This window comes from Phaethon lepturus, unplaced genomic scaffold (assembly GCF_000687285.1).
Source record: "Phaethon lepturus isolate BGI_N335 unplaced genomic scaffold, ASM68728v1 scaffold16626, whole genome shotgun sequence".
Classification (NCBI taxonomy): Eukaryota; Metazoa; Chordata; class Aves; order Phaethontiformes; family Phaethontidae; genus Phaethon; species Phaethon lepturus.
The window spans coordinates 1-16,479 of NW_010548421.1; the positions used below are offsets into that span (position 1 = coordinate 1).

General features: G+C 38.0%; 1 protein-coding gene across 1 annotated transcript; it reads left to right on the forward strand.

Annotated features, from left to right (window-relative positions):
* The first annotated feature begins 107 nt into the window (after positions 1–107).
* On the forward strand, positions 108–14,938 carry PARD6B (par-6 family cell polarity regulator beta). Its single transcript, XM_010289957.1, has 4 exons — positions 108–316; positions 569–602; positions 4,768–4,990; positions 14,109–14,938. Exons 1-4 carry the CDS (start codon positions 108–110, stop codon positions 14,936–14,938), a joined length of 1,296 nt encoding a protein of 431 aa, XP_010288259.1.
* Positions 14,939–16,479: the final 1,541 nt, after the last annotated feature.

Sequence of the window (16,479 nt, forward strand, 5' to 3'; positions counted from 1 at the left end):
GGCTGTGGAGAAGGCGGTGAGGGGACAGGGGGCAGGGAGAGCTGCTGACTCACCTGCCCGAGGTGGCACCGGGGCCGGCGGCCGCCGATGCGCGGCCCCGGTGTGACATGAGCGCCTGTCGGGCTCAAGGAGGCGGCGGGGGGCGGACCCCCTTCCCCACCTGGCTGTGCCTGCTGCAGCCAGCTCCTGCTGGTTTCCTCGGGCGGCTCAGCTGCTACGAGGCTGAGGCAGCGGGAGTTAGGTGGTGGTACCGCTTACTGGGTGCGCTGTCTGCATGTGGGGGAATAACTATTTTGGAAGTGTTTTACAACAACAGGTTAGTGGAGTTGGCCCCTTAGTTTCTGCATAAACTGAAAAGCATACAGAGAAGTAGATGTTTGGGGAAAGTTTGGGATATCTGGGACAAAAGAGATGTTTAGACTCATAATTCACAAACTCTTAAAACCTGTTCTTCATCTGAATTGGGCAAAGAGTACATTTGTTTAACTTTGTGAATGTTTCTATACTCCTTTTTTTAATTTAACTTAGTGACTATGTGCTTCTGTGTTTCTTATATTTTCTGGGGTAGAGCATATTCTTATAGCTTGCACTACTTGGTAGAGGTAAGCCCTGGCTAACTTACTTTGAAGTAGAGCTTGCCTTGTTTTAGAGACTTTCTGAGGATTTTACACTGGCGAGTATTTTATGAGTGTGTATCTGTACGTTACATCTTACACCAACAGCTTCTTGTGGTCAAAGCTTTGCACAACTTTGTAAATTCTCTCATGGGTGTATCTGCATCTGTTCTTCCTATTGTTAATTTTTCACGTGCTGGTTAGGGAAAGTCTTGCTGACAAAACGTTGATGTTCTGAAAGAAATTAGATTTTTGCTGTGGTTTATATATGTTGTTGATACGTCATTCTGCAGTTAACAGTCATGAAAGTGGATGTGCAGTATTAGGTGGAGTATCAACCTATTGGTTAAATAAATCTCTGTAATGAGTTAAAACCCCTTTTTCATTGTCCAGACGAATTGCAAGCGCACCTACATGGATGTGTTTTCTTCCAGTGGTAGAAAAATAGATCTCTTGGGGGCTTTTTTTTAAACTGGTCTGCAGCCTCTTGTCTGCATTCTGTACCTTCTTTTCCTGCTAATCAAGTGTTACAGCAGCAGTATAGATGAAGCAGTCAGGACTTGTGGTGTTTTGTGCTTTTTTTTAAGGATAACATAACATAGTGGTGAAACTTCGAGAAAATGTATGATTGGTCCCTACAGCTTGAATGATGACGATTTCTTTGAAGTGTTAACTTAGCTTTCATGTGGACAAAACTAGAACGTACAGGAATACCTGGTAACCATACTTTCAAATACTAGTTAAGCGTAGCTCTTGCTGTGGTTGGTAAAGTCTTTTCATTTATGCTCTTGTAAGATTGAAAACAATCAGTACAATGTGTTTATAAACAAAATACTTGTTATCTCAGTCCAAAACTCTAGGTTTACTGTTCCCCCATTGTGTGTTTTCCTTGATTTAACATATATCTAGGAATCACCTGTGTGACTTGTTCTTTGGTGTTTGTACAGAGAAGTGTAGAAGTCCTAATGAATAGGAACTGTCTCTTAAGTGCATATTATGAAGGAGGTTTCAAGGCATTCCTAGAACTACTTGTTGCTAATGCATTATTTAACAGCACCCCTATTTAATACAGCATAGGAATCATCTTCCCTTTATGAAAATGAGCAATTCTAATGAGAAAGAAGAAAGGCTTGTGTGGGAGGTGGAGGGGACCATTACTGTGGAGTGGTCTAGGCTTTGAAGGTTTATCAGTGATGTACAGCTCTTTATTTAGATACTCCGAATCAATACTCATGCCCCAACTGACAAAGCTGTGCCAGCACAGCCTATCTGTAGTTGCAGTTATATGAGCAAAATCCTTTTGTTAGTATAGTTTATTCAATTTACGTAACTGGTGTGAACTTGCCCTGAGGAGTCCCCACAGTATATTATATCCAGCTAGCGCTTTCTCTTGTGATAGAAAATCAAGTTTTATATCCCAAAATAGAGTTCCTCGTGATGGTATCGAAGTCCCAAAATAAACTTCCCGTTATCTAGATATAACATTCAGACTTTTCCCTTCTTTCTCATGACTTGGATTTCATTCTGGAAAAAGTCATTCTAATATACTGGTAAGACGGATATGGTTGCTGTACTTCAAGTTCTGTCATTGGTGGAGACTTACAGTGTAGCAGCAGTATGCTGTGTTACAGCGGACTTAAAGGTATCTGTCATGAGGGTCTTACTTAAGCAAGTATCTCTAGTAACTTACTAATATGCTGACATAGCTTGTGCTGTGTTCTCCCAGCTGAGTTACCAGTGTAACAGCATGCCATCTGTGAGGAGCTCAGGTGGCAAGAATACTTCTCTTTCTAGTCTCTTCCAATCTCTCATCTCCTCTAAACTTGTAAGTGGAGCCTATTTAATCGAATGGCATGCAACGTTTGATATAAAATGAAAACATTTCAGGGGGTTAAAATAAACTATGAAATTGCACAACTTTATTTTTGTCTCTTTTATCTGCTTTGTAATAGCATTCAGTATGGGGCAAACCGTGTTAGGAAATAATAGCCAGATTCTTAGTCTCCGTGTTTACACCAACTCTGTATAAGATCATGTGGAAAAAATAAAAATCACGCGTTTGAAAATCTGGCCCTTTGTATGCCTGCTGCAATAGGATTTAACTTTTACTTCAGATTGGGGGTGAGGTTGTTGGCTTTTTAAACTTTTATTACTGAATTAGGCTTAAACTTCGAAGCCAAACAATTGAAATTGATGCAACGCATGGACGGTTCCTGTGGCATTCATACTTCGCATAGCTGAAGAAAGATTTAAGAGGCACAGGATAATGTCTTTCACTGATGTCATGATCTGCTTCTGACGTGGTGGGAGTTCCTTCTGCAGGCTTTTCTTTGCTTCTCTTGTAAGCACGTATGAATCATTCCTTCTGCCTTATTGTTAGTTAATGTTACTATAATTGGAGTATTTCTAGAAGAGGAATGTTCCCAGATAATTCCTTTATTTGAAACTTGGAGGAAGGTGGGATGCTGGAAGGTGTAGCTTGTTTTGCTGTGCTGTGTTTGAGTTAGCATGGTGCTAATGTGCTAACAATGAGGTCCTTGTCTCTTTATTTTCATTCCTTTGTTTGTATGAGAGAACTCTAAAGCTGTTACTGTCCAAAAGGTTACCATCAAGGGTGAGGTAAAGGATGGTGTAAAGGCTTGGTAATGTGCACCTTCACACCTACTGTGTGTCCAAGCATGTGATACTGTGAGGCTCAAACTTTCAGTCAGTGAGTATTTTGTTCCATGTGCTTTTCTGTTCTGCTCGAAACTAAACTTACTAAAAAAATTATTTAAAGTTTTTATGTTCACTGTAAGTCAGCAATAGAATTCACAAAAAATGCCACTAACTGACTTTTTGTTTGTTATCTTTTTAGTGATTAGTTTATTATCCTTGAAATTAATATACAAGCTGGTCTGCTTTTAGCAACCTGGCTGATGCTCTTTCTTAATTCCTTTTGACATCTTTGGTGTGTTGTGTGTGCCCGATACAGAGGGTTTGGAGTAATTTTTATCCAATATTCTGTTTGCTTTGTGTCCTGCCAGTGTTGGGCAGAACACTGTAATTTTACCAGTTATGCTTACTAAAATTATATTTGTCTAGTCTACATCAAATGCTTACCCTTTTATTTACACTCAGTTTAATCTTAGCCTACCACCACGGAATCGTTACTAGCATTGATTTTTTTTTTTTTTTTTTTTTTTTTTTTTTTTTTTTTTAGTAAGTGTTTTGAATGTAGGTGATATAGGAGACTGAAGCTCGACTGGACTAGGGAGCTGGGTTTTTTGCTGCGTGATCATACTGAGTAAATGAAAAATCTGCCCCTGGAAGTACAGTGCCAGGGACTAAATGGGGCGGTTTTGCATATCTTCTGTACCTTCTCTGTTTTATACCCTGATACAACCACATTTTAAAAGGCTATGCAATCAAGATTTGAGTCTTGATCATGCAGACAAATCTTTGGAATGCTCTTACGGAGTAGTGGCTGGTTGCCTCCTTTGTACCTCTCTTTGCTTAAGAGCAGAATTGACTTGAGGTCAGCTCACTAAGGCTTTACTGCACATAGTTTGTACTGAAAAGCAACGGCCATTCTTCGTAGTTTTCAGGTCAAAGTGGCTTTTTAATTTCTTGTCCGAACAACTGGGAACCTGAAAACTACTCCGTCTTGCATAGGTTAACCATAGCTGTATAACAATCTATACATACTGTTCTAAAGTGCACTGAAGTTTCTTTGAAAAAGTTCCAGGTAGTCACATACCATAGGAGGTTAATCATAATCTTGTTTTTGAGCCACCAACATCAGTGCTGGGTATGAATTCTGTCCCTTACCGAGTGCATGATGCTTCATAAGCATGTAAAAATCTGCAATTATTCTTGCACTAGTTTGTCACCTTAATGTTAAGCTCCCATGTTAGTGACTGCTTTGTCCTAAACGTAACAATGAAAACAACTTTTACATATTCAAAAGTACATGTTTTATCAAGGCTAAAAATAGTTATAGCTTTGGGGAAAAAAAAACAGTAACTGACCTTTTTATGCCACTTCAAAATTATGGTTGTAGGTTTTAGTGCACTTTTAATTCCGTAACATTTCTGGTTTAACATTCAAATAGTTCTGTTGCTTGAGGATGTTAGATTTACATATTAATCATGTCAGATATATTTTGTTGTAGTTCGGAGCTGAATTTCGACGATTTTCTCTGGAGAGATCCAAACCTGGAAAGTTTGAGGAGTTCTATGGATTATTGCAGCATGTGCACAAGATACCGAATGTCGATGTTCTAGTGGGATATACGGACATTCATGGAGACCTGCTGCCTATCAATAACGATGACAATTATCATAAAGCAGTTTCCACAGCCAATCCTCTACTCAGGATTTTCATTCAGAGAAAAGGTAAGTGCACTTGACATCTGTGAATCATGTCTTTATTATACCGTGTTGCAGTAAACAGTGACGTATGGAAGAAAAAAACCCCTTCCATCCTATTTCATCATGTTGAATTTCGTAATAATTATGGATCATGAAAGCTATTCACAACGCATCTCTCTTGCAAGAGCTTCCTCGGGCAACCTATTTGTGCTTTTTTGGTTGTATTTAGTTCAGTTAGATAAACTGAAGTTAAATCTCTAACAAATGCTTCTTTCTGATTTTATGTAAGCAAATGAAAATAAACTTTAAATCTCTAGGGTTTTCTGCTCTTTATGTTGGATGCCTTTCACTTAAACTTCTGATTTTGATCAGACAAGGAGAGAGGCCACTACAGGATAGAAAGGAATCTTAAAAGTCTTATTACAGGAAGTATTGAATGTCAGTATAAATCAAAGACGAACTTTGTGATAGGCTACTCATCACATTTTCCTAAAAACATTCTGAAGCTTTCAAAATGACAACTAGACCTCAAATGTGAGTGCTGCTTAATTTGTTGGTTTGCCTTTAAAAATAGCATGTCTTCTAGGTACAGAGTTCTTTTTATAAAATCTGAAGTTGTATTTGTTCTTGTCAAGGAGAACATCTTCAGTATATAGAACTGAAGGGGAGGGGAGAAATCTAGTGATGTGATTTGAAATTTGTTTTAATCTAGAGAAGTCAAGAAAACCTGATTTCTGCACTTGTTGGTTTTCTGCTTACTTGAATACAGGTGTGAGTGTGCATGCATTGTGTGTGTATATATATATGAACACATGCATGTGCAAATCCTATCACAATAAGTCGGTCAATGATCTTTGAATAGCAGACTGCTTGTTGCTTAGGCATTTTATAAAGATGCGCCCTGTTTCTGGCTGTTGCTAAGACAGGCTTATTTTCCCTTAGAAAATACTTGGGCATTGGAAGCTTTTATCAGCTTTCCCACTCCAAAAAATGAACAAGCTCCACAACAGCTCCACAAAAACTATATTCAAAAACAGTGTGGCTGCTTGCCAGCTGCTGTGTTGCTGGCAAAATGTGTGTGTTTGCTTTGTTTGTACTAAGAATAGTGAGTCTAGTAAGGCCTGTGTTTCCAGTCCTGAATTGCCAAAGGAATGAACTATTTGCTTTAATAGACCCTAGAGTTAGAAAAGGTCTATGATTCTCTTTAATCTCCATCAGCAGCCATATGACGAGAACAGATAAGCCACTTTGTCACACTGGGATTATTGAGTTTATATTTTAACACCATATGTTTTTAGATTGTTACTAGTGTTACAGCTGTAACACCTTATACCTTCATTGCATCTTTAGAAATAACCCATCATGCTTTATTTAATTACTCTAGAGCAAGGAATTGATAATTGAATTGATACAATGCACAGTACGACAAACAAGATGAACCCACTTAAGTTTATCATGCCAAGAATTGATTAGCAGGAAAAGCTATGTAGAAAGTATCAGTTGTCATCACCTTCCCTTTGAGACGAGTATTCTGGCAGTAGAGTTTTAGGGAATAAAGAACCCAGGCTGGCATATGAGTCCAGCACTTCCAGCGCTGTACTTTGTTCTGAATCAGTTGTGACTACTTTGATCACTTCTGTTTGATTAAATTGAGACTGAGTCCATTAGCATCTTTGCCATATAGAACAGAGGTTTGTTTTATAGAAAATAAGGAAATAATTTTATTCTGTATTTTATTTGTAATAATTTGCCTGTAACTAAAGCTGAATTGCAGGAGCTAGAGATGTGTCATAATTTGTGCAGCATAATTTGTTTAGGTGTGGTTAATCTCATTGCACAGATCTTTCTTGGCTGTACCTCTGAAATTGAAAATCAAATGTCTGAACAAATACTTGCTATTGATGGGGCAGCTTTGGTCTGTGCTGTTTTGGAGCTGTAACTTGTATGTGACACAAGTTACTTTTCCACCTGCAAGGCTTCTTGTGGCTTTCATACATTCTCTTAAATAATCTGAAAAATTTCTGTGGGTTTTCTCATAGAACTTTGCCTTTTTTTATATTTCCAGCAATAATAGTTGGGAATTTAAGGTCTTTGGCAAAAAGCTGCTGTGAGGAAGAGCAATTTTTTTTGCTATCTTAAAAGATAGGAAATTTTATTATTACCTATAATAATAAAATTAATAGTAATTATTATTAAATTTGCTCTTATTTCTTACTTATTTAGAAGCTACATGCAATTTGTGGAAAGCCAACATAAGGTATGAGCAGACTACAATAAAATCTAAGGTAGATAGTGTTAACTTCTTAATGTATTATGTGCAAGGAGCACCTTAAAGGCTTGAAATGAGAGCAGCAAGATGCTTTTGCATTGTAACTCATAAGTGACAATCGTGATAATATGACTTCAAAATTTCAGAAATTTTGATGTGCTAGAGTAAGCATTCTTTTCCTGTTCCATTCAATTTTTGACTCCTAATTCATGAAAGCTAGAAAGTTGTGTGTCCTGTGCATTTATGCATATTGGTTAATGTGGTAAGAAAGCTAGAGATCCTGTAATGAAATGAAATCAAATCCCATTATTCCTCTTAGACTCTTCTGTTTGAATTTAACTAAATTCCTTTAAAATATTTCAAACTGTTGCAGTGCTAAATCTAAACTGGAGGTTGATATTAACGAGTCCAGAATGGCTATCAGTCTGTGGAAAACAGTTGCTTATTGGAATTTCATTCTGCAGTTTAACAGATTAACAGGTACTGTTGACATCTGGAATTTAAAGGTTAAACTGATATATCGTGATTAAATCCAGATGTATGGGAGTCGCTCTGTCTGTGAGAGTAATCTTACTGAAGATAAGATTAGTGGGAGGGGACCAACACGGACATGGGACATAGTCTGCACAGGCTCTGAAGGGTGGTTTGACGTGGAGGACTTTGCATTTTGAATACAAGAATAATAGAGATAATAACTGAACAAAAAGATACATTTCATTATAATGTCCTTAAAACTCACTTGCAGGATATTAAATTACAATATACAACTCCTGCAAGTTCTGCATGTACGTGGCTGTGCATCGTAAAAAGTGCGTTATCTGGGTAATTCATTTGTGCCTCTTGAGATAGACTTTTTTACTGAGAAGCTTTATTTTGGTGAAAAGTAAGAGGAGTTGGCTTTTCAAACAGCTCTGTATGGAATATCCTAGCTATTCTGAGTCATGTTCCTAAAAACATAGGTTAGTTTCTTAAAATCATGTTTTGTTACAGCTTGTGACTAAAGAGACAAGATTTGTTGGGACTTTTTTTAAAAATGTTAAGTTGCATTATGTTCAAATGTATTGATGATTTGGCGGTTTTGAAAATTTAGTTCTTGAGGGGTAACTCTACATTGCTTTGCAAATAGATCAGGAAAACATTTTAAATATGTCTTGAACAATGTTAAATTGAAACCAAATTTGGCATTTGTGGGCTTTTAATTTAATAAGTGTATACAGATTGGTGCCACCTTGAGCTTGAAACTGCTGGGGGGAAAAAACACTCTTCCGCTATGTGGATGTTCTCCTTAACGCTATCTGTAGTTAACACCTTGTCCTTTGGCTTTATGCCAAAATATTTTCTGCTGCAGCTTTAAACTGATTAGCTAGGTGCCAGAACAAAGATGCCTTTGTACTCAAGAATATTGCTTTAGAAAATTTGTTTAGCAGTGGAAGAGAGGTTAAACAGAGTCATGCTGCTTGTTTGAGACTGGAGAGATGAGTTTTCATCAACTTTTCACTATTTCTTTTTCCCACAAATTATGTAACTTTAACGGTATATACCTTAAGGTTTGTGCTAGTTTTGAATTGTTAGACTACTAAGACTAGGTACAATGCAAACCAACTACCCTCTGGTGCTTTAGTTTCTTACATGTTTTGACACATGGCTTGCAATTTTGGGATGCTTTTGCTTCAATGTGTCATGTAACTTAAGTCTCTAAAAGCAAAAGCACCAGCTCAGTGTTAAGATTTCTGATTGTATATTTGTCTTCTGAAAGAGACTTTTAAAGTTCGTATCTCTTCCAAGAAATGTTTTTCTGATCTTAGTTTTTGGTTAGAAAGCGCTTTCGAATCTGTTAATTCACATACAGATACATTTACTTAATATTTCTTTCAAAGCCAGTCCTTTTGCAACTGATCTTCATGTTTCTCTATTAACTGTGAAAAATTTGATTTGGACAAAAGTTTTAAGCCTGATCAGCTGGTAGTTGTGGGAAGGCAGGTTGAGTGATGATTTTTGTGAACTCTCTGTTCATGTCAGGGAAGGAAGTTGTAAAAGGCCATGGGAATAGTTCTAGATCTAACGGTTAGGTAAAGACCACAAACTTACCATGACCATTCGCAGCACACAGTAAATCTACTTCTTGGTTGTAATAAATGTGTATATGTTTGTATATTGAGTATATGCCAAACTTTTCCATGTAGGCAACAGATGGCCTGAAGGGCAGGAGAGACATCCAGGTATGTGGCCTGCTATGAAGGTGAAGAAGCTTTACAGCCCACTGTGGCAAGCTGTGAATGTCAAATATGATATACATTTGATATGACAGAATGTGTAGGGTACTCTGATTCTTTGGCAAGAATCTGAATGTCTGCAGTTTGAATTTAAGGAGAAAAACCCCAAAACTGAATACCTTTTAATATTGCAATGCATGTGGAAGAGCACTTGTAAAAAAATCAATACTGACAGTGTTTCGATACACTTTGTTCCTTTGTACTGTTTCTAAATGAACTCTTGTAGTAAAAGCAGTAGACACAGAGTTCTTCACTGATACCAATATGTTAGTACCTAATACTAGAGTTTTCATCAGCAATTTGTGCTCTAGCACAAATAAACTGTGCATGTGCAATTTTCCTATTTACATGAGCTTACTCTAAAAAAAAAAAAAAGGCAGCGTAATATGGCTTAAGGTCTGAACAATATGGAACTAATCAGTTGATTAGTTCTTACTCTCCAGAGAGCCAACTTATTCATTGGCTCTCTGGAGAACTTCCCAATGAACAGAGCTCTTCTGGACCAATGTGGCATTAAATGCCTAGAAATATGTGTCACCACTACGAACCAAAAAGTGAAGCTTTTGAAATGAGCCAAAATGAACTTTTTGTCCATGCAATGTCTTTGTGGTCTTTGGAATATTTTTCTCTAGTCTTGTTGAATTTAACATTGATTGTGCAGCCTTAAAACCAGAGTTCTAAAGTACCAGAGATCTACACTGCTTGGACATGCACTGCACAAAAAAGTTTTTGTATAGCTTTCAAGACCACTGAGATGCATACCAGCTGCTGCGGGGGGAGGGGAAAATCCATGACCTAAAAAAAAAAAATCTTTGCACTCATTGTCATTCTTAATTCTAATATTCAAGTCACAATTGTCTACTTGTCTAAAATTTTCACCTATACTATCACTTCCTTGCTATCATTGGGTTACTTTTATATCTAACAGTGAAAGATATTTAAAGCAAGACCCTTCTAATACCTTATTTCACTATTACCCTTTCCAGGTTGTTTTGTGAGCAATTGTGATTCCAAATAAAAGAGAGACACTATTGCAACTCATTGAATTGCAAAAATGCTCACAATGTAACAACCAAATGACTAACTTGAAACTGGTTGGATGGGTTGTCAGTAGAGATAAGGGCAAAACTTCTCACACTTTTTTCTTTAATCATAAATTTTAAGCAAACACTAAAAAAATTGCTCCATGTTGTCTGAAAAATCAGCATGTTAATTTTCAGCAATGGAGTACAGGATTTTTAGTGGCTGATCTTCAGTCAGATATCCCAAAATGCATTTTACAGAGAAAATTGTTAAGTTTGCATTTTTGGAGGTGTCTTACACTTCAGACATAGTCTACCTGTTATGCTTTAGTTTGTGAGGTTGAATTGTTTTTTAGTCAAACCACTCTTCAATACAACTGACAGCACTTAGGCATTTGAAGAACAGATTTTAGGCTATTCTAAAGCCTTCTTGCTTGATGTTGAGATGTAATGTTATTTTAAGTAACCTTAAATTGTTTTTTTTTCTCCTTAACCTTGTATGCTGAAGAATGATAGTAATTCCATACTTTTCTGAGAGAACTTTTGAGACTCCCAAATAAACTAAAAATTTCCTGTATTTACAGTCGTCTAATGTTGTCAGGCATAGCTAGTGTAGATTCTTCTGTTTGCTTCTAACTTCCTACTCTTCCTTGTACAATTCATAGACTCCTAAAACAGCCCGGGTTGGAAGGGGCCTTGAAAGATCATCTGGCCCAACCTTCTATGGGAAAGGGAGCCTCAATGAGATTATCTAGCACCCAGTCCGGTTGCATCTTGAAAACCTATAGTAATGGGGACTCCACTGCATCCTTGTGGATGGTTGGTCTAATGGTTGATTGTTCTCACTGTAAAACCACACGCACACACACACACACCCCCCCCCAACCCCCCAACAAAAAAAAAACCAAAAACCCCCCCCCCCCCAAAAAAAAACAACCAACCAAAAAAACCCCAGAAGACTTTCTTATATTGAGATGAAACCAATCCCAGTACAACTTGCACCCATTGCCCCCCTGTCTTTTCCATGTGTCTTCATCCACTTGGCAGCCACCCTTTAAATACTGGAATACTGTGCTGAGGTCCCCCCTGAGCCTTTTCTTCTCCAGGGAGAAAAGACCTAACTCCTTCAGCCTTTCTTCATAGGGCAGGTTCTACAGGCCTTTGATGATCTTCGTGCTTTGCTTTGGACCCTCTGCAGTCTGTCTGCGTCGTCCTTGAATTGTGAGGAGCAGAACTGGATGCAGTACTCGGGTGCAGCCTGACAAGAGCTGAGGAGTGGGTTGATCACGTCTCTGTCTCTGCTAGTAATGCCCCTGTGGATGCAGCCCAAGGATCCAGTTTGCCTTTGCTGCAGCAGCGCACTGCTGACTCACGTTCAGCTTATCCACCAGGTCCCTCTCAGCAAGGCTGCTCCCCAGCCACACAGATCACAGCCTGTACTGGGCTCCCTGGTTATCTTACCGCAGGTGCAGGACTTTGCAGTTGTATTTGTTAAACTTCGTACTGTTCTTTCTAGCCCACCCCTTGATTTAGCTTCATTTTTAGCTGCTGATCGTAGGACGACAGGGAAGCAGCTTTTTGTAGAGGCTGTCTCAGTAGGTGAAGTGTGAGAGAGAAGTCCCTAGGGTGCTGTCAGTATGGACTTTCTTACATGAAGTGAGAGCGCTGTGGGGTGTCTCCACTTAAGTAACGTTTAATTTGTGTTAGTGCTGCCTTTGTTCATTTAGTAACTCTTGCAGAAACACCAGTCTGGATGAAGAGATCGCCAAATCTGAGAAACAGGAGAAGTGAAAATTAACTATGCGGGGTGGATGTAATATTCTAGAGAGGAATCTATGTCCTCCCAAAGTAACTGAGATTGTCACAAAAGTGACTCCAGAGTATAGTATGGCCATGTAGACTCAGCTGTCTTCAGAAATAACTCCTGTTTGTGTCAAACTTTAACAACTTCATCTGTAAACTTTAATACAAAAGATGTTCTGTCTTTAGCAAACAGCTTTGCTTCCCTTAAGGTGTGATTTATTTTTTTAAACAACAAAATAATTAAGAAATATAAATGAGGCCATCATCAAGACATGTTTTTTAAACCATATTGATGAACTGGTTTATTACTATTGTGTACACACAAGGTATGAGTTTGCAATAAACCCCTTTGGTTCTTTCGGAGGGCTAATTTAAACTTGTTTCTTTTCCTGTTGTCATTTATCTTTTAGAATACTAAGTCCAAGGCTACCTTAGTAGACCAATCATTTTACTCTTAAAAAAAAACCAAACCTCTTCTTTTTTTCAAAAGAAAAACGTCTTTCCCTAACGTCTGGGAAAGGAAGGAGTTTGTATTACATGTTAGAATAATGTTAGACTATTGCTTCAGAACTACTTTCTCTGTTGTATTTTGCTTAAAGCATCAGAAGTTCAAATATAACTGGTACGTGTCTGTATATCTTCATCTTAGCCTAGGAAAAAAAATTTCTGATTTACCAACAATGTGTACTTTTTTATCAGCAGTTGACAGCTCTCCTGAAATTTCACACTGGGATCGCATTTCCATAGTTATTTCAGTTCATGGATTGAAATGTATAGCAATTCTTTTACTCTCTTGGCTGTACCAATGGCATCATAATGTGATAATCCAAAGAAATCCTAACTTCTTAGTCTCAGGGTTAGTGCAAACCAGTTCTGCTTGATTATTTTTTTTATCCACAGCAGAAAAAAAGTAACCTATGTAATGTTGTAAAAATACAAGTGTAAATCCAAGGAAACTCAGATCGGAATGTGTTTTGGTTCATTGTTTTTGGAGATTTACAGCATATTAAAAAGAAAAATGGAAGCTGCCTTCGGTAAATAGGCATTTCGGACATCAGAATTGCTTCTGCAGAACATATTTTCCATTAGAAGTATTTGTATGACTTGCATATGTGTTCTTTCTTAAATTCTAAGCCTTTTGCATATGATCACATACTTATGTATCAGATTGTGGCAGTTACAGCATTGCTTGTATGAACAGTTTTGCTTGAAGTATTTGTGTGCAAGGTCTGTTTTGTTTGTGCTCCACAGCCATTTTACCTACATCGCGTGGGGGCAGGGAAGAGAGTGCAGAATGGAATAAGCTTTCTGGAGTTTGAATCCAGGTCACTTGGCTAGCTTCCAGGAACTAGGCAATAATAGGCACACTGGCTGCTTTCCCTTTTTCATTCTTCCTTTTCCAATGATCTGAAACCTGAGGAGAGAAAACTAACAAGTGGAATTACTCTGAATAAAATTAAAATGTTTCTAGGAATGTACTCACTCTTCCCATTCTAACCTTTTTCTCAAGCAGCATAGTTCTTTGTGTCTCTGCTGCTTTAATATTTTTTTTGTCTACTGTCTTTCCTTCTGATAGTAGGAAACCAAGAGTATTACAAACTTTGAATCTCATAATGTTAAAGCTCTTGTTTCATGTGTAGAGAGAAATGTTATTACTGTAGCAAGCCAGAAACCTTCTAGATTAGCAAATTCAGTCTGCTAACCTAAAACACAATAGCAATGCGATATGGACCACATATAAAATGATCTAATCATCGGTGTGCTATGTCTTACAGAAGATGCAGACTACAGTGCCTTTGGTACGGATACTATGACAAGGAAGAAAAATGTCTTATCAAATGTGTTACGTCCGGATAATCACAAGAAGAAACCACACATTGTCATTAGCATGCCACAAGACTTCAGACCAGTGTCTTCTATTATAGATGTAGATATTCTTCCAGAAACCCATCGTAGGGTACGACTTTACAAATACGGAACTGACAAGCCCCTTGGATTTTATATACGAGATGGCTCTAGTGTCAGAGTAACGCCACATGGATTAGAGAAAGTTCCGGGGATTTTCATATCTAGGCTTGTCCCTGGAGGTCTGGCTCAAAGCACAGGCTTGCTGGCTGTTAATGATGAAGTACTGGAGGTGAATGGAATAGAGGTTTCAGGAAAAAGCCTTGATCAGGTTACAGACATGATGATTGCAAACAGCCGTAACCTGATCATTACGGTAAGGCCAGCAAACCAGAGAAATAATGTTGTGAGGAACAGTCGGACTTCTGGCAGCTCTGGTCAGTCTACTGAATCTAGCCTTCCAAGTAGCACGCCAAATATTTTAGCAAATTTCTTGCAAGGAGAAGAGGAGAGTGATGAAGAGGACATTATTATTGAAGATAGTGGTGAGCCACAGCAGATTCCAAAAGCTGCACCTACCAGTGAAAGCCTAGAATCGTTGACACAAATTGAACTCATTCATGAGCCAACACAAAATGGATTCCTTCCTTCCAGTGAGATGAACTTGAATCATTCAGTAGGCAGCATTAGCATGGAATATGAAGTACAAGATCCAGATCATAAGTCATTAGAAGAAGATGGAACTATAATAACACTATGAAATTACCTTGGTGTACTTTGTATTAAGGATGTGATACATATTTTAATTTGGCTTAATATGTAATACATTTTATACCTCCCCATCTACCAAGCACTACAGTTAAAGGAGGGAAAAAGTAAATACAAGAAGTTCAAAATTATGTAAGTTGTCTAACTTAGTTAATTCTGTGCTTCAATGTAAATACTTCACGAAGGTGGAAGAGAAATGACTGAAGTTGGATGAGAAAAATTTAATTTGAAAATGAAGGATAGCTAAGAGATGGCTGTGAGCTTGATTTTCTTTTTTTTTAATGCAAAATACTACTGGATTTATAGAAGTAAACTTCAATTATTGTGTGAGGCTGACTGTCTAATGTACTGTGGCTTCATGTTCATCTGAAATGCTGCTTACGTACAATGGAGCTGCTTGAGCCACTTCATTCCTGTTCTGGACTGCTGTTTAGCTGGTAGAGCTGTTTATGTGGCTCTATGTATGAGGAAATTGAAAAATAAGCAGGAGGTGGGGTGGGAAGAGTTGTTGTTCACTGGTCTAGTTCCCTGACTGACAGCCATAGGGATATGCGATAGTGGTCAGCAACTTGACAACAGTCAGGATTTGAAGGTTGGGGATTCTGAAGTTGCCTGTTCCTTTGTAAGTGAATGTGCAGCCACAGGCTCATTAGTCATGCACCTTTACTGGCTTTAATGGCCAGGTAAACTTACTTTTAATGACTATAATTTTGAAATTCAAATGTGAAAGTCTTAACACTTATGCATCAAAGACCTGTTCTCATTTTAGTTTGCAATATTTAAGGTTATCATTGGATTTAGTTGCTAATCCCAGCAAATTTTAAAGAAATCAAATGTAAACTTAATGCTATAGAAGTAACACACCATAAATACATGTTAAAATCGCAGTCTTAGTAGAAGCTGTGAAGGTTTCTACTAGCAAAGGTTTGTTGTAGTGAGTCTGAATTATGTAAAAAGTTACTTTCTTCAAACTTGAACAAGTTAGAACAGCTTAAATTAAATCCCTGGGTTAAAAAAAAGTTTTAAATCAGAATGAGGCTTTAATAGAGCTTGCTTAAGCCATGTGATACTAAATTACCCATTACAATGAACTAAACTGTAAATGCTGGTCATTCTGTGTACCACTGGCTGGGTGTTTTGAATATTACAAAGTTGCTATATGTAAAACAAAATATTGATGACGAGTCCTAATACTGCAAGTGCATAAGTATGTGCATAATCAGCTGCAAACTTACTAGGAAACTTGCAGTGAGAGGCTTCTAGTGTTATTTTTCCCCTTTTAGTATGCTGCTTTACCACTTTGGCACTTGGTTCCCAACCTGACCCTTCTGTGGGTACATAAATTGTGTGGCAGGAAAATGAGATGGGGACTAATAGGAATGAGGAGAAGGATGGATAGAGCTTCTCACCAGGGATCCAGTAGTCTGTCAACCTCTAAGAAGGAAGCAGGATGCTACCAGTTCTGTACTGTGGTACTGTGCTTACCAGAGCCAGTAGTCTAGGTTCTTGGAAACATGTTCTACCCTCTGGGGA

Coding starts and splice junctions, on each gene's coding strand:
- PARD6B (XM_010289957.1), top strand. CDS start 108: ATGAGCGCCTGTCGGGCTCAAGGAGGCGGCGGGGGGCGGACCCCCTTC. Junction 317..568: donor GAAGTGTTTTACAACAACAG/GTTAGTGGAGTT, acceptor TTTCTGGGGTAG/AGCATATTCTTATAGCTTGC. Junction 603..4,767: donor GCTTGCACTACTTGGTAGAG/GTAAGCCCTGGC, acceptor ATTTTGTTGTAG/TTCGGAGCTGAATTTCGACG.